Source organism: Triturus cristatus, chromosome 5_2 (assembly GCF_964204655.1).
Source record: "Triturus cristatus chromosome 5_2, aTriCri1.1, whole genome shotgun sequence".
In the NCBI taxonomy this organism is placed as follows: Eukaryota; Metazoa; Chordata; class Amphibia; order Caudata; family Salamandridae; genus Triturus; species Triturus cristatus.
Genome location: NC_140588.1, coordinates 1078508122 through 1078530792, shown reverse-complemented (window position 1 = coordinate 1078530792; position 22671 = coordinate 1078508122). Strand labels below are relative to the sequence as shown.

The 22671-nt window shown below is 47.3% G+C and overlaps 2 protein-coding genes across 4 annotated transcripts in view; one reads left to right on the top strand and one right to left on the bottom strand.

The window, feature by feature from the left end:
• The window catches only part of LOC146829702 (uncharacterized), a 59747-nt gene extending 54108 nt beyond the window's left edge, over positions 1-5639 (bottom strand). The window contains exon 1 of one of the 3 annotated variants that reach the window (XR_014962285.1): positions 5567-5639. The gene's annotated coding sequence lies outside the window, so the exon portion shown is untranslated. The remainder of the gene's footprint in view (positions 1-5566) is intronic. The other 2 variants (XM_085608412.1, XM_085608414.1) reach the window with 2 other exon arrangements.
• The window catches only part of IL2RG (interleukin 2 receptor subunit gamma), a 308376-nt gene that overhangs the window by 189115 nt on the left and 96590 nt on the right, over positions 1-22671 (top strand). Inside the window, exon 4 of the mRNA XM_085608415.1 lies at positions 14765-14904. Coding sequence (XP_085464541.1) covers positions 14765-14904 — 140 coding nt within the window. The remainder of the gene's footprint in view (positions 1-14764; positions 14905-22671) is intronic.

Sequence of the window (22671 nt, the reverse complement as noted above, 5' to 3'; positions counted from 1 at the left end):
TTCTCAACCACCAGACAGATCTGCGAGAAGACCACGAAACATGCGATAAGGCGCAGGAAACTAACACTTGCTCTGACCTGGTGTAAAGTCCGACGACAACCGGTAGCAGCCAAGGGAGCACAGCCCGAGCCAAACATGAAGAGCAACAGATGCACCCGGTCAACTGAACATACAGCCCGGGGCCCCAATAGGGCAACAACACCCACCGCCACGACCCCCAGGACTCCCTCCGCCTCCTGCCCGGACCAACACTGAGGCAGCACAGACAAAGACAGTGACCTGCTGAAAACGCACCAACCTCACAGACCTAACACATGGGAACGTCATTACCCACCACAGGTTTGAAAGGAAAACCTTCCCAAGCATCCTGACCATCAACGCCCAACAGCCCAACGGCACCAACACAGCGGATAACCAGCATCCCATCCCACACCAAGCAGCTGGCTCTGCTGCACCTATTGGCCTCTGGTACCCCCCAACCAACACCCCCCAGAGTCAGAGGAGTCTCACAGCAAGCCTCATCCAAGTCCCTCACATCCGTCCTGGATGCCATAATCAGCCTGGTACCCCAGTATCTATACGTCCACCACATTGCGCAGGATCCGCTGGAGACCAAGCAAGGACCATACGCCATAGCTGGATGCACGCACATGTTGGGGGCAATCCACAGCTCACATGTCCTACTTGTGCCCCCTGGTGACACAGCACACAATCACCACAACAGACAGCACACGTCTCACATCAATGTGCAGGCAACATCCGAACACCGTGGAATCTCCACCAACGTCGTCGCCAAATACCCAGCCAGTGTGCATGATTTCTTCATCCTCCGACAGTCCATCATCAACCAGCGCTTCCAGGTTGGCACCAATGGGAATGCACCGCCCGTTGTCAAGAACCACATGAACAGCCCGCACACCTCAACTCCACAACCATGCAACTCACAACTCTGGCAATGCACACGTGACGAAATCACATACAACAAGCAAAACCACATGCCCACCCCCAGACACGACTGAACAACTTACAGTGGAAACCTGGGCAAGCCCTGGACATGAGCCATCAACGGTATGGCACCTTAGCCACACAATAGCGGATTGTGGGGATGTTGGACAGGCCTCACAGACGGTTTGCTCCCTCCCCGCACGACAGGGCCCGAACTCCGGCCCACCTGGCATACCCCCGCGACAAGCACCCGTACTCCGTCTTCCGACGGACCCTCTGCCCTCGGACCCCTACTCATCACGGGGTCCAGCCCCACCGGCTTCCCCGGCCGGGTCAAGCCGCCCTCTTGGGCCCTGCACCACGCGGCCGCATGGCCTCACCTCGACCCTAACCCCGGGCCTGGCCGGCCCCGACATCCCGGCACCACCATCCACCCAGGAGGCGAGCGGACCACTTGGCAGGTCAATGGGAAAAAGAAGTACCAAGGGCTCTCCCCCGCCAGGTGCCGATCGCCCCCAGCTCCCCCAGGCACTGGCTCCACCCCCTGCTGGGTGTCTGGACACCTTCATCCCGGGCCCTCCGACCTCCAAGTGCGAGGGTCCGGACATCAAAGGGCACCAGCCCTATAACTGAGGCAGCTCCGGAGCAGGAAGGCAGTTGTATCCTGGAGTCGAGAGACACCGAGTGAACTCAACCTTGACGGTCTACTGGCGCTGCCGTAGCCGCTCTTGTGAACCATCGTCCTGCCTGCTGGCGCTGCCACGGCCTTCTGCAACATTCATCTTCCTGGGACCTGCTGGCGCTGCCGCGGCCCGTTGTAACGACCATCCTCACCGGGACCTGCTGGCGCTGCCGCGGCCTTCTGCAACATTCATCTTCCTGGGACCTGCTGGCGCTGCCGCGGCCCGTTGTAACGACCATCCTCACCGGGACCCGCTGGCGCTGCCGCGGCCTTCTGCAACCTTCATCTTCCTGGGACCTGCTGGCGCTGCCGCGGCCCGTTGTAACGACCATCCGCACCGGGACCTGCTGGCGCTGCCGCGGACCGTACCACCTAACCACCAAGCTCGAGGATTGTGAGCTCATCATCCTCTCATCCGAACTACCTGATTGGTAAATAGACTGTCCCGCTACCCCCTTCCCTACCTTGCGAGACTCTAATCGAGGGGACCCCTGAGTCCAGACCTCCTTGTACCACTCAACCGTACCTTAAATAAGTGCTTATAAAGAACACTGAACCTTATCCGTGTGTGATATCTGTCTGTGGGGGGGAAGTTACTTGTCTGTACGATCACTGGAGACGGCTCTCCCCGGAGACCTCTCGGGAACCAGGCATGTGTGAAGGAGACAAGTGAACCATCATTGGGAAAGTACACAATGCCAAGAGTGGCGGCGATGTGCTGGACAGACCCAAGTATGCATAACACACCCATATCCATGGTGACATACACTGCTGGCGTATGGAGTGTAGTGGACAGTGGACGCAACCATGTCACCCCAGTCAGTGGGGGAGTTTGCGGAAATGTTGCCAGTTACATCCCCCACATAAGCGTGAGTGGAGTGGGATGGCCGGGTGTACGCCAGGCCAGCGTAGGGGTGTGAATAAATAGCACGTAGCCCTGGGCGTGGTCCTCTTCTGGAATGCCCAATGTCTCTGCCAGAGCGTCCTCGTGAGCGGAGTTGCCTGCGATCATGTGCACCTGCCGTACCCCGGCCCACTGGACCCCGAACCCTTCAGGCTCGCCCCTGCGCAGCCAGGCCACACTGATCACCTGCTGACACCGGCGTGTGTCACAGAAGCCCCACCACGTGCCGGCGCAAGCTCCAAGCCTGAGCCTCCTCACACCATCACGGGCTCCACGACACAGGCCCTCTTTACTCCTTTCTCGTTGACGTACTCTACTGCTGCATCCGGCCTACACAACGGTCACGTAGGTCACACATTTGGAACCGAGTCTTGATTACACCATGGCAGTGAACATTATTTAAGGCAGAGTTTATGTCACTACACTCCCTTAGATGTGGTGTCACCAAGTCTGTGCATAGCATTACAACCACCAGGGCTGGACTGGCCATAGCGGGCACCGGGCATTTCCCCGGTGGGCCGCTAGGCTAGGGGCCGGTTTTTGGCCCCTGGGGGCCGGTTTTGTTACCGGGGGTCGGCATTATCGGCCCGTGTAACAAAATCGGTCAAAACCGGCCCTCGCAAACTGCTTGGCTGCATCCCCTCTCACCACAGAGGGGGCCGGCCGAGCAGTTTGCCAGGGCCGGTTTAAGTTCCCAGTCCGGCCCTGACAACCACACGTGTCTGTGGGCCCTCGAGGACTACTGCCCTCGGCCTACGCAGCACACGAGTAGGCCACGGTATTGGAACTGAACATCGATTATTCAAAGGCAGAATACATATCATTGCATGCAAGGAGAGGCGTAAGAGGATGACGCTTTGCAGTCCGGAGGGAATAGGATCATCATTACGGAGGTGATCGAACACTACCGACAACTGCCCTGGTGTCACTAACTCTGTGCATCGCGAGCCAATAACACGTGGCTGTGGGCCACTGCTGACCGCTACCTCCGGCCTACACTGCGGTCCAGTAGGTCACAGTCTTGATTTAGCGATGGCGGAGTTCATATCAGTGTACCGGCATCATCGCAGACTGCATCCTCTCTCAGCACCGGTGCCACTAAGTCTGTTCCCCGACATTCATGGACACTCTCTGGTCGTATATTTGTGGCGTCTGAGCCTATGGACTGGGGGGTAGTTTTCATCCTCATGTAGCTGATACCGAATTGGTGGTGAAAAAGAGGCTGTCGCTTTCCACTCCACCATTTGCTTCTGGATAACATCAGACCTTCCGCATCATGCAAGATAACAGGGGGTTTAAAGTGATGCGGTATGCGATGGCGCCTCCTCGTGTGTATGTGGGTATGGAGAAATAATAATATTTGAACGGTGCTACGGGTGGGGGGATAACCCTGAACCCCCAAAGAAGACCAGAGTCTAAGAATTTGTAATACAGGTGACCTGTGCACACGTAATCTGTGTCAACAGTTTGAATTACTCCAAGTAACAAATAAACAACTATCACAGTAGTCCAATTGGCGTTTTCTTTCTTTCAACACTTGTTTCGTCAGGGTGTGAACCCACGACTTCTTCAGGGCTACAGGATGTACAATAGCAATGTGTTAACACACTGTTCCGTAAAGTTAAAATCAACTGTGTACGGAATGGCGATACATTGTGACTGTGGTGTAAACTGCACCCAGCGCAACAGAACCATCACCTAGAGACGATGTAGGGACTCCGATCAATAAGAATAGAAGTATCCCCCATGAATATGCTCTGTGTCGGTATGTCAAAACATAAGATTAATTATGTACGCAGCATACATTGCGTTAAACAATAGTCAAAAGAGATTACTGTGTATTCACACAGTAAAAATAACATAGTACAGAGTGGCATAGTAATAGCTATTGACGGCTGAAAAGTTTGTCTGTAATTTCAGTGACATGTAATGGCAGGAAGGGAAACCTTCACCAGAAAGGAACAAAAGGAACAAAAATAGACAGCAAAGATGGTAGAAAAATGAAGATATAATAAAATTGGATGGCTAATGGTCCTGAGAGCCCATCTTACCTATTGAACAGATGGCCTGAAAGGAGAAAATCTGTAAAAAGGGGGGCAACATGGGGAAGCCCAGTCAGTAAATGGGCTAAATGTGGGGTGAACAAAACAAAGAATTGAAGAAGGTGAGTAGGTAAAAATTAAAGCAGTGCTCACCTCTCCGCCGGTTGTAAATCCGTCCCGGCTGAATGGGTGAGCAACTCCAAAGAAGGACATAAACTAATATTTCAGGTAAGTACCAGAACAGGAGCACCGAGGAAAAAAGGGGAGAGGGAATAATGTATATTAGGGTGGGAAAAAGGTGCTCAAGAATCTGCTAACACGCAACAAAGGAACTGTAATGCGAGTTTCTGCACCTAGGCCTTTTAATAGGGTGCCACCGACCAGGGTATGACCCTGTAAGGATCAATATGAACGGGTAAATGCGAGAGTGTAAAAAAAGTATAAAACGGTCATGAATCGCTAACCGTTGCTGCAACAGTTGCCACGAGCAGCAAAATTAGCACAAGCGACAAAAGCAAGGAAAAATTATGGACAGTGGAAAATAGAGTGCAGTAAGGTAAGTCTGCGCACTCCATCGGGTAATCAGTGTCCACTATTCATAAGGGGGTGATGAAGTAAAAGAGCATGCAGTATGCTCAGTTAAAAGTACAGCGTCCTATAAGATTAAATTGGGGCGGTAGATGTGGAGAATAAAAGCGCTTATAACGGAAGAATACCAGTAGTGGAGGCAAAAGAACCAAAGGCAGTGGTATGCAAGCGCTAAATACGGTGTCACTGCACTCACGGCTCAGTGTAAGGTGTGTAGATCTGGTGTGTGGCAGAAATCAGTTTAATCCCGATAAAAGTCCAAATATGAATGGCGGTCAAACGGAGAAGACCTGGTGTAACGAGCCATAAAGGCAGAGGGCTAATCGTAGAATGTGGCAAAATCCCTAGGATAAATAAATCCTAACGCAAAACTAAAATTAGATAGAACCGCTAAAATAGGCTTACCTTGCGTGCTACTCGAGTACGATGAAAGCGAGTACGCTTGCGAGTGGAAACTTGCGGGAAAACCGGAAGTGATGAGTATCCAAGACTTCCGTTTAAGTATAGAGAAAATACCAAAGGCTAAAACATCAACTCACTCTCCGGTATGGAAACCGGAAGTGAGTGTTGGCAAACGCGTGACTCAATACCGACCATGAGCTACAATTCTTTTTAGGTAACTGATACAGTTGTTGACACCACCTAGATACCGTCCACTATGGTTTCATTATCAACAGCACTGTATGCTTACCTGAACAATTGTTTTGACCATACATGATACTGTATTAATTGTACTCTGATGGACTCCTATCTTCTGAATGTATTAATGTGACGTAGACGGCATTATTGATGTGTTGTCTTCTGTGCTCTGCTGGAGGTGTTGTGTGCCCCTCTGCAATGTGAAGGGGAGATGCATGTTGACATTGTGTTGACATCTATGTTGGCGCATTGTTCTGGTTTACATGCAGACTGTATGACAATTTACATTGTGACTGTTTGGGAGGTGCTGAGTACTGCTGCGGGACAGTGTACATTTGAACTACATGACGGATGTGAGATCGTACGCGTACTTTTCCATTTCACAGTTTCCTACTCAGTCAGATGTAGTAGTGGGTATGTTTCTGTGCATGTGCGGAGCCAGTTGTGTCCTCTGTTCTGCAGTGTCGGCTTTGCGCATTGTACCACGTTGTCGTCAATGTGGATGTGCTGTGATTGCTATGTGTGTGTGCTGCAGTGTGCCACGGGGATGAGGGACATGATCCAGGGTCATTGTGGGTGTGCAGTGTGCTATACTTGACTGTGCATATGTGCCATTGTGCCCATCTCCCCCTGTCCCCCTAGTCCCTGTTTGTTCCTCACCATGTTGTTGTTGTGTCAGGTCCTCTCGAGCTGTGTCCGTACTCCCCCCTCCTTGCACCTTCGCCACACTGATGACTGGCCTCCATTTCCTCAGGCTCCTCCCGTGGCGCAAGACTCACACCTCCGGTCGCCGTTGCTGCCTTCCTGTTGGCAGCGGGTTTGTGCCTGGATTAGGTTTCCAGGTCATGCCAGCGCCTCTTGGCCTCATCCATTGTCCTCCTCAACACTCCGGCTGCATTCCAGGTAGTCTGAGTGTGGGACAGTTGCTGGTAGTGTTCTGACACCTCCGTGACGCTGGTCTTGTGTTGCTGCACACTGCACCCCATCTACCTCTCCCTCTTCTCCCTGGCCTTCGACGACCCCGTTGTACCTTGCTGGTGGTCTGTTTGGCTTGTGAAGTTTGTGTTGGCCTCTGCACTTGTTCAGGGTGCCTCCATGTTGCTGCGCACTTTGGATTGTTTCTGGTGTGCTTTTCTTGTTCTGCTTTTATAGTGTATTTTCCAGCCAGATGCGTGGGATTTTTGCAGGCCTGTGGCTGTTTTTTGCAGCTTTTTGAATCGCACTTGGCCTCATCGCAGATTTTTTTGCGTTCGTGTTTCGCTTTTTTGCAGCATGGCATTGATTTTAACGCAGTCAGTTGACGCGTTATCTGGTGTCTATCGCATGGTACCGCCGTGTTGTGAATACTTGGTTAACACAGCGTAAAATTCCCACGATCGACTACGATGTTGTAGGTTGCGTTAAGTAACTTTTGCGATGATTATCACACGTTCATGAGAATATGCCCCACAGTCTCCTATTCCTCTAACTAATATGATCAGGCAAACATTGTATGAGAAGCAGGTTGTTAATATAGCCTTTTGGCCCACTGCAGAGGGTTCTACCGGCTTTTAAAGGCCCTGAATCCCATTTGTAGGCCTGAACTGCAGGCGAGGACCTTTAAGGAGGGAGAGGGCCTCTAACAGCGGGCACAAGTGGCAGAAGGGCTATAATGCTATTAGAACATTCCACCCACTGAGAGTAGACTGTTCTAAATTAGAAAATCACCAGCACTGGAATGTTGTGTCAGCAGGCCCAGAGCAGCCATTAGCGCTGAGCCGCTCCATTGTCTTCAGTGGAGCTTCCACCGTCCAGTGTTCTAATATTAACGTTACGGATGCTGCATGGTACCTGGCACATACGCATTGCAAATAGACACCCCACATGCCACACTTGATACCCCACAAATCCACACAGACATTCTCACACCCCCTTCCTGCACAGAGACACATATAGATAACTTGAGCCCAAACATAAGGTAGATCCCTCCAGTATAGACAGCAAGTGCATGCCCCCCTGCACAGAAGTCCAACACATCAGTATTACCCAGCCTACTCCACAGACATGCATGGAGTAAAGAGAGAGAGGAGACAGTAAACCACCAGCCAATGACTGAATCTGTCTCTGGTGCACTTTTTGCTGGCTTTTCTACAGGAATGTGGTTGGTCTAATATTCTTAGCCCATGTGATAACTTGACAAAACAGAGCACTTTGCACTTTACGCTCTTTTGCCCTTTGCATAACTTGGCAAAAGTTAAATGCAATACTCCTGACACTGAGGTCTTTATGGCTCTGTTCTTATACAGAATTGTTGTAATAATGGAACACCGCTCCACACCAACCAAAAAGCATCAACACTGCCCTCCACCCTTAGCCGTAGTAAGGGTGGTAAGTGTGGAACACCACTCCACACCAAACATATGGCATCAACACTGCCCTCCACCCTTAGCCGTAGTAAGGGTGGTAAGTGTGGAACACCACTCCACACCAAACATATGGCATCAACACTGCCCTCCACCCTTAGCCGTAGTAAGGGTGGTAAGTGTGGAACACCACTCCACACCAAACATATGGCATCAACACTGCCCTCCACCCTTAGCCGTAGTAAGGGTGGTAAGTGTGGAACACCACTCCACACCAAACATATGGCATCAACACTGCCCGACACCCAAACCCGTAGTAAGGGTGGTAAGTGTGGAACACCACTCCACACCAAACATATGGCATCAACACTGCCCGACACCCAAACCCGTAGTAAGGGTGGTAAGTGTGGAACACCACTCCACACCAAACATATGGCATCAACACTGCCCGACACCCAAACCCGTAGTAAGGGTGGTAAGTGTGGAAAGTCACTCCACACCAAACATATGGCATCAACACTGCCCTCCACCCTTAGTTGTAGTAAGGGTGGTAAGTGTGGAAAGTCACTCCACACCAACCAAAAAGCATCAACACTGCCCTCCACCCTTAGCCGTAGTAAGGGTGGTAAGTGTGGAACACCACTCCACACCAAACATATGGCATCAACACTGCCCTCCACCCTTAGCCGTAGTAAGGGTGGTAAGTGTGGAACACCACTCCACACCAAACATATGGCATCAACACTGCCCGACACCCAAACCCGTAGTAAGGGTGGTAAGTGTGGAAAGTCACTCCACACCAATCATGTAAGAACTACACAACTCTACACCCAATCACGTAGTAAGGTAGAAACAGCAATCACTAGTGATGAAAACACCCACTCTTCAAAAATATGGCCTGCTCTCTGTCCTTCACCTTAACCCCATAGGCTGGGTGGAAAAACACTAAAATCCCATGTACTGTGGCTCCACACTGCCACACAACACCAACAAAATTTGACATCTATACTGCCCTTCACCCTTACCCCTAGTAAGGGTGGTAAGTGTGGGGGAAAAAACACTCCACACCAATCAAGAAACCACAACACAGCAAAAATCTGGCTTAACCACTGCATTGAACCCAAATAAGCAAGAAACGTACACACTGCACCATCCCACGACTGCAAATCAACACACAACACACACGTTAAAAGAGGGGGATAAACCTTGCATGAGTTTTAAACACACCTGGATAAGTGACCCTTCAAAATCATTAAAGCAAGACTGTTAAATCTCACCAAAGCAGGGGAAAAACAAAACATTGAAAATCAGCAGACATGCCAACACTGAGGAAGGACATGTGAAACACACCGGTGAGTGACCTCTCACCCGAGATCATGCTTGAATAACGAACATTTGCTGTTGTTAGGAAACAAAACAAACTCTTCACAGCACATTTCCACTGTAGATTACGCCGGTAGACCTTGGAAACCGGAATAAACCCTGTCTCACAGGCATGATTACATTGTTGCCTAGTAGAGAGCAATTCACCAACTTCCCCACAAAGGCAGCGAAAGCTGAACCACAACTATTATTAAAAATAATAAAATCATAGTCATTGTCTGTAGTGTACTAGGACACTACCACTATACTGCACTGCGGATCATGTTGCTTCAAAATTTGCATGCGGGAGGCAGTAAATAGTACCTTTAGTGCTTCTGGAAACACCCTCTGTACACAGAACATATGAAGAAAATGAGTAATGCGAAAGAGAGTTCCAATTAAAATTGCATAGCACAGGAACTACAGAGGTCCGAAGCTCGGAACTACAGAGGTCCGAAGCTCGAAAGTTGCTATTAAAACAATATGGCGGCATGCATGCATTACGTGCGTCGAGTGGCTCCAGGCGCGAATGTAAGAAACTAGTTCTATATATACTGCACCAAAGTGAGGTACAGTGTGTATAGTGTCCAAGGGTCTCCAGAGGTTTGGCAGAGGCTAAAGTTAGATAGAACCTTACTCTTTAAAATGGTAGCTTGGTCGAGCAGTAAGTCAGTATCAGAGGACAGTGTAAAGCATTTGATGTACACACTCAGTCAGCAAATGAATCCATGCTCTCAAGAACTGAACTCTAGGACACTTGTTTTGTATAAAAATATATACTGTTGTTTTATTTCTAGAACCAAGCAAGCCTGGTACAGGTAAGCATAAAAATACCTTTCAGTAGTAAATTACTTGTATGAACACAGTTCAAAATTGCAGTGTAACATGTACTGGTTTTGGTTACAGTTTTAAGTCAGCAGTTTGCAACACATTGCAGGTACAGTACATTCAATTTATTGGGCTTTTTAAGTAAAATGCAGTTAATTACTTTTCAGATTACTTTTGCTACCACAGGACTGGATCCTAGATTCAGCCCTGGGACATTTCCTGAAAACAGGTGCGTAAATGCATTTTGGTTAAAGGTACGATTGTTAAAAAATATTATTGCATTTCAAAAGTTGACACTTGGAAACCTTTTCACATAGAATCACCAATGTTATCCTATGGGAGGAAATTCACTTAGCAGGTAAGTTACTTTTGCGTTACTTTTAAAATCCAGTGCTGGACTCCTAGATTCTGCCCTGGGACATCTACTTAAAACAGGTAAGTAATTGCGTTTTTGTAGTGTGTGCGATTTTTAAAGAATAGTCTTATATTTCAAAAGTTGACACTTTGAAACTTTTTCACATAGAATCACCAATGTTATCCTATGGGAGGAAATTCACTTAGCAGGTAAGCTAGGTTATCGTTACTTTTTCTTACTCAGTGCTGGATCCTGGATTCAACACTGGGACATTTCCTGAAAACAGATGAGAAAATGCGTTTTGGTTATTTGGCTGATTTTTAAGGAATATTTGTAGTTTTCAAAAGTCGACACTTAGAAACTTTTTGGGAGAAAAAGTGTCAATGTTATCCTAAGAGGAAAAATTAGTTATCGGTTTCAAGGTAAGTAATCAGTCTTTTGAGTTAGGGTTCTGGGGTTAGACTCCGGGGCACTGTTGTTGCACCCCCAGTGGCACTAGGGCGGCCGGGTGCAGAGTGTTGAGGCCTAATGTTATCCTATGGAGGATAGGGGGGCCTCCGGTTGGTGGCGGCTGGCAAGCAGGCCACAGGGTTATGGGAGCAAAGCTCCTAGGGTTAAGCTCAGGGCAAGTTGGGGACCAAGTTAGCACAAAAGGGGCACCCTCAGCGGCGCTAGGGCAGCCGGGTGCAGGGTGCTGTTTTGAGGTCGGGTGCCCTGTTGATTTCAATGGGGATTCTCCGGGACAAAGAAACACTGCAGGCTCAGGGACGAGGATCTTCTAGGAGTGACCACCACTTTGAGGGGTAAGTTGGGATGTGCAGGGATGGTTAGGCACCGCTGGGTTGGGCACACAAGGCCGAAGGGCGTCGGGTGCAGGGGTGCCTTTGGACGTCAGATTTTCTTACCTGCTCTGGTCGCGGTAGGAGGGGTCCTCTGGATTGAGGCTGCAGGCATCGTCTGGAGGCTTCAGGCAGGTCCGGATCTCGGGTCAGGATCACCGGTAGGACCTCCTCGTGCTGTTTGATCACTCAAACACGGGCCGGGCTCGGCGGGTGCAGAGTGTGCTGGGTTCACGGTTTCTGGCTGGCACCAGAAGCTGCAGTTTAAACACGTCCGGTGTTCACGGGAGAAACAGCTTGGGAAGTGAATGCAGGCAGGTCCTCCAGTGTTTTTGAGGTTGCTGGCCGCTGGACATACCGGGGTGTCACAGGAGCAGGTTCGAGGGGAGACAGGCCTGTAGGGCTGGGGCCAAGTCAGTGGGCGTCGTCCACTTGTTATCTCTGCACGGCTTCTCGTCCTTCTTCTTTTCTTGTGGTTGCTGGATCTGAGGAAGGAAGGTTCAGGGTGCCCCTAAATACTAAATTTAGGGGCGTTAGAGGTAGGTAAAGGGCAGGGACCAATGGGTCCCTTCCTTGGGGTGGGTACACCCCCTATTCTGCCACTCTCCAGTGGGAGGGGGGCAGGAGCCTGCCCCTGGTTGGCTGGGTCCCCCCAACCTCAAGATGGCGGGGACTCAAGGTTGTGCTTCACCTCGCCTCCCCCAACTTAGGGGTGGAGTTGGCAGAGGTGGGCACACCTCTCTTCCTCACTTGTTTTTCCCACCGGTTCTCCCGCCCAAGGTAGAACCAGTGGGGACCAGTTGCTGAAAGCAGCAAATGGTCTGGGAGGCTCCCAAAGGCGGCAAGCCTTTTAAGCTTCCCCTTTGTGAACCCTGCCCATCCTATGGGAGGAGACTTGGCACCTCGCCCAGGATGTGCATTGTTTCAGGCCCCAGAGAGCAGCAGGCTCTCGACCCCGGGGTCCAGAAACATGTCCCAGTGACCTGACTGAGTGGCAGCCTGCCCAGCCACTCAGTCAGGTCACTGGGAGTTGGTCGTTTTTCAGGGGGCATCTCTAAGATGCCCTCTGTGGTGCATTTTACATTAAATCCCACACTGGCATCAGTGGTTTAATGTGGTTTGATACCAAACTTCCCAATCTTCAGTGTAGCCATTATGGTGCTGTGGAGTTCGTAATGACAACCTCCCAGCACCATATACTCTTAATGGCAGCACTGCACTTACAGGGCCCAGGAATGGAGCTGAGCACTGTAGGGGTACAGGGCTCATGCAACTGAACACTCACCACTGGCATAGGGCACCCAGCTAGAGGGGTGACGGATGTATGCCAGGGCAGTGGTTTGTGAGTATGGCACACAGGGATATTTGCCATGTCGACTCTGTTTTTTTCTGCACCCAGACACTCAGCCTGCAAAGGCAGTGTGTGTGTGTCAGGGTACAGGGCCTCTAAGGGTGGCACAATAAGTGCTGCAGTCCTTAGGAGCCTTCTCTGGTCACAGTGCCCTGGGTACATATGGTACCATTTACCAGGGGCTGACATGTGGCCAGAGATGCCAATTGGGTTTTGTTTTTGGGAAAGAACACAGGCCGTGGGGTCCTGATTGGCAGTGCCCCAGAGCACATCAAGTCAAAGAGAATCAGTAGTCTGGCAACAAAAAAAGGGGGGATTTACTGCAACAGAAACCCACTTTTTCACAGTGAACGTGCGCCAAACGTTGCAGTGCAGCTGTGCAGACATGTAGGAAGGTGAAACGTCACAAATGAAGGTTCCTGGAACGTAGGAAAACAGCGCCACAGGAAATCTGTGTCAAACCCAAGATGAAGGTAGGCGGGCACGAGCGTCACTTGACTCGCTCGTGCCACAATTTTTAAAAAACAGTGGCAGTTGAACTGGTGGTTGAATAATGGTAAAACATCATTTAAAATGTTTCGACAAAACCACCCTTGCTGCAATGCCACTGTGAAAACGTCACTTGTAATCTACAGCACATGTAACATTCGGCATAGACAAAGTGGAGGAAGACAAGCCCAATGCACCACAGCGAAGTCCACTCACGCAAGATATAAACTAATGCAATTCTGCAGTCAGGTAACAAAAAAAGGCTAAGTCCACTCACGTACACGAGCAATGCAGATCCTCTGTGCGGCAAGACAGAACGGCCGAGTATACACAAGACGCTGCTCAGCAGGCTAGTCACGCTTCAGGACCAGGACACCTCTGCAAGGAGCAGCACTAGAAACGTACGTCCCACAAAGGCAGAGAGAAACTCCTTCTTCCTCAAGGCTGTTAGAGACAAGCTTGAGGGAAAGCCCATACTGGTTGATCCTCTGCGAAGCTCCTCTTGACGACTGTTGCACTACGCGATACGGACACCCCTTCAAGTGGCAGCACCCCAAACACTCTTCTTGTTGCTCCACGGGAAACTCAAATTGATGGAGACACTTTCCCAAGTTAATTCGACACAGGCACCTCTTGCAAGGTTACAGCAGCCGGTACGTCCAGCAGGAACTGGCACGCTCGGGTTGGGGCCGACTGGTGTTGTGGTCACTGGTGGGGCTCAGGGCTGCAAGCTTGCTGTGCACGTCAAACTTAGCTACAAGAGGAACGCCTTGAAGTTTTTCTTTTTCAATTTCAAGTTACTTTAGGCTTCATAGTTTCCCTTCAGGTGGCACATGCAGGTTCTTCTTGGTAAAATCGTTGCCAAAATATGTTGTAATAAAGACGCCTCGTAGTCCATGTATATTAAGCAGGTAGATTTATTCAGGATAGATGTTATGATGTAGAGCCCCACCAGGGGCAGCCACCCTGCTGCTCAGCCCATCCTCCAACTGATTCACTCACTCACCAACATTCCAGCAGCACAGTCACACTGGCTGAGCAGAAGGTATCACAAGAAGGTCATAGATGTCTTCTCTCTTTGGACTCTATGGACATTTGTTCTGCACTTTTATATTTTATCCGAGGAGCGATTGCAATAAGAAAGAAATATGGGTAAGGGAGGGGCGGTGTATTCTGTATTGGTCTGTTTAATTTCTGATTTATTACAGATGATTACATTCTTATTGAACCAATGGGGGGCTGCTATGTTTTAATATCTACTATGATGCATTTTGACATTTCTCTTTTTATATGTATTTTGAATATGTTTTATGATGAAATCTTGTCCCATGTGCTTTTATGATTTATTTTAAATTGAAAAAAGCTTGTTTGACTGACTGAATCTGTCTCCTTTTCCAGTGAAACTAGGCCCACCTGTGAATCTGACCTTAGTGAATGTGACCAACAACCAGCTGCTGCTGAGGTGGGACTCCAGCTACAAAAGAAATTGTGTGGAGTTCAAAGTCAAGTACAGGAGCAACAAGGAGACGGAGTACACGGTGAGGATGCGCCCATCTTGGACCAGCCCAGAGGAGTGGGCATCGCTCCCCTCATGCTCTTGTTGCACCTCTCTACCTCTAGGAAGCGGGGACCCTTGGATGTTGGGGGGCTGTCCTACATAGACATGGCACAATGCTCCCACTTTGTGTCACATTAAATTCTTTATCCCATACATTACATGCACAGTATACCAAATTCAATCCTTTTTGTTGTTTTTTAATTTCCCCTGTCACATTGGTTCACCTTACACCAAAACAAACGCTTTCCTAAGATGCTAAATACCAGTTCCTCTAATGGCTTCCATGACGGTGTGACCTAGCAGACACATTTAGCTGCTGCACTGATGATAAACCTCAGTTCATTCAGCAGCTCTTCTGTTCCTGCTGCCCGGTCACTGCCGAAATAAGAGTTCAGTGTGCTGACTGAGTTTGGCAAAACCGTTAGGTCTGGCATAGATCTCTCCAACCTTAACCCCCAAGTTCACATGAACTCTTTTGACACTTCTCCCACCAGTTCTCACAACTCCTCTCAATATTCCCAGTGGCCGACCATCCCCCTTTGCAGAAAGCGCACAGGCTTTATCGTGCTGTCTGCCCTTTCTCTACTGGTGACCTTATTACCCTCAACAATTCATATCTCCCTAATTCTCAGTCTACTGATTCTCTCCCCTACTCCAGCATTCCAGTTACAGTGGGTGTCAGCCGTTTCCCTTCTACTTTCATCTCGCCTAGACCTCAACTTCTCTCAGCTCTCACCCTCTCCCCTCGGCTAACCCCCCTTCTGTTACTTTTCTTCACCAATCGACCCCAACTGGCGCAGAAGACAACATTTTCAACATACAATTGAAAAATTAATCCTCCTGCTCAAATTTTAAACCCATGACTGAGCTTGAAGTCTTCAATATTATTACGAAACTGAAGTATACCTCTCATATCAAAGACCCTCTCCCGGCAAAATGAATACCTTCCCTGAACCATATCATTGCCCCTTGTTGGACAAAAATTATTAACACCTCCTTTGCCTCGGGGTGTGTCCCAAACTCCCTTCAACTTGGGCCAATCACTCCCATCCTTAAAAATCCCAAGGCAGACCCTAATGATCCTAGTAACCTTCGTACCATCTCAAACCTCCATCTCCTAGCCCAAACTATGGAGAAATGTGTCTTACTTCAACTTAACAGCCACATAGATAAATACAACTTACTCGACTCCTTTGAATCTGGTTTCAGGAAAGGCTGCAGTACTGAAACTGCCATACTAAACATTGCCGAGATATTCATTGTTTGCTAGATAAGGGAGACTCTTGCCTTCTTATACTCCTCGACCTCTCTGCTGCATTTGATACATTTAATCACTCCTCCTTACTTGAATCTCTCAAGTCCGGCTCAGGACTCAATGGCTCTGTCCTTAAATAGTTCTCCTCCTACCTCCAACACCGTACTCAACAAATTAAAATGAACTCCTGCCTCTACAAGCCCACTCTGGTCTCTCTGGGTGTCTCTTCAACCTCTTCATGGAGTCCCTTACCAACATGTTGATCCAAGCAGGGATAAATTATCACGTTTATGCTGATGACACGCAACTCTACTATAAAATCAAATCTCACAGAGATGTCCTTCATCTAAACAATACCCTAAGCAAGATTCAATCTTGGGTTTTCTCTAACCATCTAAAACTGAACTCGAATAAAACTGAAATCATTCTATTCTCTCCTCAAAGTAACTGTCTTCCTATCCGAGGTTGGATCTCTGACCTTAACGCCCTTAACTGTCCTCTCAATCTTTCAAACACCGCTAAATCCTAGACAAAAATCTGACTTTGAAGGACCATATCAACAATGTGAGAAGTTGGCCTGGTATTTGCTGTCCACTAGTTATAGTGGGCACCTTGCACCAGTCCAAGCGACCCTTATTGATGATTAGAATAAAGACAACCTTTATTGAAAGCCATCCTAGTGGTAGCTATGGAGAGCAGCCTTCAGGCTAAGTCTCGAAGGAATGTAAAGCAGCTTGGTTTACCAGATTATAACCTCCCGAATGACCAAATGAAAGGAGAACAACACAAGTGTTATTATAAAAATATGTATTTATTATTTATTACTAAACACTCTCTACTAATCTCTTTATGAGATTAGAGCACAAAGTACACAATATTAAATCACTAGAACGACAGAAAATAGCACAATACACAGCAGGCTCCAGGGCGAGACCGAACCATATTTTAATAAAGTGGTATAACAACCATGACTTGACTAGACACAGTGCCTAGAGCACGTAGAATTGCTGGGACCCAAGGAACCACCCAAAGTAGTGACACAGGGGACCCACGGAGGACGGGTGCAGTGTGAGAACACAGACGCGAGCTCCATACAACTCTATGGGAAATCACGGTTGGAATGTTAAAGATTAAGGACACTTAGGAGAGGACTCCAAGCAAACCCTTTGGAACATAGAAGGTTCTAAGGCCAGGACCCTTGAGAGTACCGAGGTACCCGTGTTACCTATCCCAGAGGAGCGGGGTGCATAGGGGTCAAGTGGTGTTGGAAACGCTCGTTGATTACAATGGCGTGATGCGAAGAAGTGCTGCTGGCGGGAAGATGAAAAGTGTCTGGTCTGATCCAAGCCTGGATCGGTGCTGAGAAGAACCTGAAAGCAGAGGGGACAGAGTCTGGGTCACTTCACAGTGACCAGGGGCACGAAAGACGAATGCCCACCGATGTCAGGTGTTTCAGGTGAGAAGAGGTGAAGCTTGACTCTGCAGCCACGGGGACCAGGAGACATTGACGATAACCAAAGTCCAGAGGTGAGCTGTCCCACGAAGGATGTCGAGTGCTGATGGGTCAGTGTCCGGATTGAACACCAACAAGCCTTGGCAACTGCAACTCGCGGGCAGAGGAAAGATGCTTTGGTGAGGACCAGCAAGGTCCTGGGGACTCTCCAAGTGATGGAGAGTCAGGGCACATCTGGATCAACCAGGAAAGCCCACTGAAAGTTAAAGTTACCTTCGCAGGGACCCACAGGTCAACGGACCAGGGATCGCGAAGGGACCTTGAGCTAAATCACAAAATACCAGCCCACGGAACCCTCGTGGAGTGTAGGCTGGAAATCTTCAGTGGAATTACTGCTCAGTATCAAGACTACAAGTAGCCCAAAGCACAGCCTCAAGGGTCGCCGAAAAGCATATGCTGCTGCAAATGGACACGGTGCACAGGGGTACAGGTTGCACGGTCCCCACGAGGGCTGCGGGTCTCAGGATTGCTGAGAGCACTAGTCGACCTCGGGGACACTTGGGAACCCACCTCCTGTGTTGCAGAAATCTTTGGAGTCCTCAGGAGCTCGGGAGATGCAAACCGGTCAGATGCATTTAAGGTACAATCACAAAAGACATGGGTTTTTGCATATATGATCTGCACATCCACGAATACAGTAAAACACACAAATGTACATATATATTTCGAATCGCATATAGAGGTGCTGTCACGGTGTCAACAATACCCACCCATCAGGGTATAAACAACCATGGGACGAGTCCCAAGGCAACGTACAAAGTCAAAATACACCTGAGCACACCCAAGTAGAGTCACTATAATCCAAAGGTTTTAGTCAGAACCTCAGCAACATGAATAGTAGTTTGGAGTGTCCTTTGTTTTCCCTTTTTTTTTGTAATTGGATATAAAGAAGTTTCCCAATCAGGTCCTGTTGCAGATTATTTTATTCAACAAACAACAGCGCAGAGCAGCAGCAGCCGACGCGCATTTCGCCCACCGGGCTTTTTCAAGGCTGCAGGAAAATACATATAAAATAATAATTGTACAGTCATCAAATATAATCAGTGAAAATCACCGCAGTGAATAAACACATAGAAACGCCCTTAGATATCACAAATCAAAATTACAAATAGATAAACACTTCTGTCATTGGTTACGTATTCTTCCGTCCACATAGATAACAGACAGACGTAGGAGACGCAACTCAAAACCTCTAATGACATGATTGGACAGGATAGCACATGATGATTCAGCCATAGCTGAGCAAAAGACATTATTTCTGTTAAGATCAAAGAAACACCATCCTAGTTCTGATATGACAAACAGCACGCTATGTCAGGTTAGCCCATCTTAATGCATGCATCTTGAAAACTGTAAGAGAGCCTATATGAGTGTCCTTTCAGTGTGATCAATATCACACATGACCAGATCTAGTCGAAACCTGATTGCATGTCAGTAATACAAGAACAGTTTTTTCTATAAGTCATCATGACACTGCAAAAAGTCAATGACATAACTCCAAAAATATCAAAAAATACCACCACCAATACACCGATAGTGCAATAGAACAACTTTGTGAATGATACTTAACATTACAAATATTTCTCTCACCTAGTAAATCATACCAACGTCCCCTGAATTGATTAAAATCATGCGCTGTGAATCCGTCACTATCTGGATTAATTCTGATAGAAGAACACATAAGAAAAGGAACAAATGTTGAACCCGAAACTGGATATAAAAGTGAGTTTAGTTATACTCACAAGCGTTTTAGGAGTCATTAATAAAACTGTTTCTCACCCTGTTAGATCCGTGTCCACTTTAATGTTCTTGTCGAGTTTCTAAAAGGCAGCCTGGGACACGTAGTAATCGAGCCGCATCACATGTTGTGATTAAGGTACCCCTTCAGGTGCGGGAACCAAAATAAAGGACCTTGATAAGCCCTATATTAGACAATATCAATAATATAGTTTTACTAAAAGTGCCCAAAAGTAAACTTAGAAAATTCTAAGTGTTAAAAAACAGAGGACGAACTACATCGTTAAAACTAATGTGCTCCCGTGAGCGTGTCTGGCTATGTATTGGGCGTGATAGCATGGAGCATGTACACTCGGATCCGGCGCTAAGTTCTTCGGAGCAATAGATCGATATTATCTCGTTTAGGCTTTACCTGAATGTCGCAGCAGTGTCCTAACGAAGACGCGTGGCAACTCGGCGTGTCTGTAAACGCGGGTGCCATTAGAACCGTCTATTTAAATCTTACTCAACAGTCATAGAAAGCGGACTTGGTATTGTTGTACCATTCAGTATAGCGCGATTTCGTACAAATAGGTACTTTTGCCTCACTAATACTTTTAGAGTTTTAACTTTTGGCCATAATGTAATTTACTTGTGAGCATCGCCCATTAAGAGGCATATCATGTATTAAAAGTGACAGTAGTCTAATAAACATGAAAAAAAGACTAGCTGCCCTCGTCAATGGTTGGTATTTCTATCTGAATATTGGATGTGAGTATCAACCCACTGGAATTAAATGTGCAACTAGCTCCTGAATTCTCATGGGCATGTATGGAGACAATACGTGAGGAGCATAAACATGCTGAGAAAATCCCCTGATGACTAAATCACTGCGGGGAAAGACTTGTAACAATAAAGTCAAAAAATGCACACAACTCATAGGTCGTGCACCTATTCATTGTGATCAGCAATTAGTACAAAATGTATGTACAAGGTCAAGAATGTCCTTGGTGTCACAGGCACATATTGACCATGCATCTATTTATCAGACAAGCAAAAGTACCGATAACCTGTCCAATACCAGTAACAGCTAGCGGAGGACTGGAAAATTAAGGACTCACTCCAAATGTTGATTTGGTAATATTATGAAAGTGTCGATGGACAAAAGAGTTAAGAAGGGCTAAGAGCCCAAGGTATACTGATACGGGATCATGTAATCACATGCCAATCAGCCATTACAATGTTAGAGAAAGAAGAAATCAGCAGATATAAGGAATAGTGCGTATGTCAGTAAGAGGGCATATGGGTGTCTTAACTTGATTCATAAAAATTCACACAGCTCTTTATCACGATTTAACCCGTGTTCCACCGCCCTCAGTCTGATGATCCAAGTACTCTCTAATTTGCGTAACTGCGACGTCATGTCGCCACCCCGTACATTCTGACTTAATGCATCTATGCCATGGAAGCCAACTTTCTGTAGGTCAAATGGTGTGTGTTCACTATTAAAATGGACTGCCAGAGGATATTGTATATTGTTGTTTCTGATGGCACGAATGTGTTCTTGAATCCTCTCCTTTAAAGGTCTAATTGTGCTTCCAATATATATTTTTGTGCACACACATTTGATACAGTACACAACCCATTTGGTGTTGCAATTGATAAATCGTCTGATGGTATAAGTTTTCTCAGTGTTATATTTAAAAGTGTTGATTTTGTGAAGTCCATAACAACATATATTACACAAACCACACCTAAAAAAACCATTAGGGGCAACGGGTAACCAGGTAGATTGCTGTTCGGGAGGAATGAAACTCGGGCACAGTTGTTGTCTCAATGTTCGCCCTCGTTGGTGGATCATCTGCGGTTTTGGTCCAATCACACCCTGTAGGCTGATATCATGTGTTAAAAGATGCCAATGTTTTCTCAGAATCTTATACACATCTGAACTCAGACTAGTATATGGAGTGATAAAGGCACTCTTTGATACTTTCGAGCTTCTTCTCTTTTTTTTAGTAGTAATGGATAGTAAGTTTGTTCTGCTGACTTTGTTGGCTTTCTGTCTTGCTGATTTGATTATGTTCCTGGGGTACCCTCTCATTTCAAATCTTTTCTCTACAATGCTAAGTTCTTTGTCAAGGGAAGTTTCAACGCTACAATTGCGTTTGATACGGAGCATTTCTCCAAGCGGAATAGAATTTATCTGTGAGGATGGATGTGCACTACTGGCGTGCAAAATCGCATTGCATGCTGTAGCTTTCCTATAGGGTAGACTGACAAGTCTACTGTCATTCACTTTGATGGTTAGATCCAGGAAATTGACCTGCTCAGTGCTCTGATTTTTGGTAAATGATAGGTTGTAGTCATTATCATTGATGTAAACAAAAAATTCCTCTAGGGCACTGCTGGATCCCGCCCAGAAGAATATGAGGTCATCAATGAATCGTCCCCAGTATAGGATATTCTCAACCAGATGATCAGGACAATTCCTCCAAATGTGGGTATGTTCAAAAAGACCCATATACAGGTTTGCGAAAGATGGAGAAAATTTAGCTCCCATTGCCACTCCTCGTACTTGGCGGAACCAACAACCATTATGGGTGAAAATATTGTTGTCTAGCACTAGTTTAATCATTTCTACCAGCATCATGGTGTGTTCATACAGATTGATGGGTCGACAGTCTAGGAAATGTTGTACAGCTGTTAAGCCCCTATCACAAGGTATACTGGTATACAAGGAGCAGACATCCATAGTAACCAGAAAATGATTTGGTGCCCATTCTACATCAGCAATTTTGCTTAGAATATCCCGTGAGTCTTTAATGTAAGATGGTAAGTTGATTACATGAGGTTGGAGATACAGATCGATGTATTCAGAGATTTTTTCTGTCGGTGAATCAATGCCCGAGATGATCGGTCTCCCTGGTGGGAAGGCACCACCTTTGTGTATTTTCGGCAAGATGTATATGCACGGATTGGTTGGTTTGGAATTGAATAGATATTTGAATTCTGTATCTGAAATTAAACCCAATTCTTTCCAATGTCTAAGACTGGTCTCAATTTTTGTAATGGTCATGTTCATGGGGTTACTACTCATTTTGACATAGGTGGTGTAGTCTCCCAATTGTCTATCAATCTCTTGAATATAGTCAATCCTGTTCATTAGTACGACGTTACCTCCCTTGTCGGCTTCTCTTATAACAAGGGAGGCATCGCCAACAAGCAAATTCAAGGCTTTTCTCTCATCACTAGTAATGTTTTGT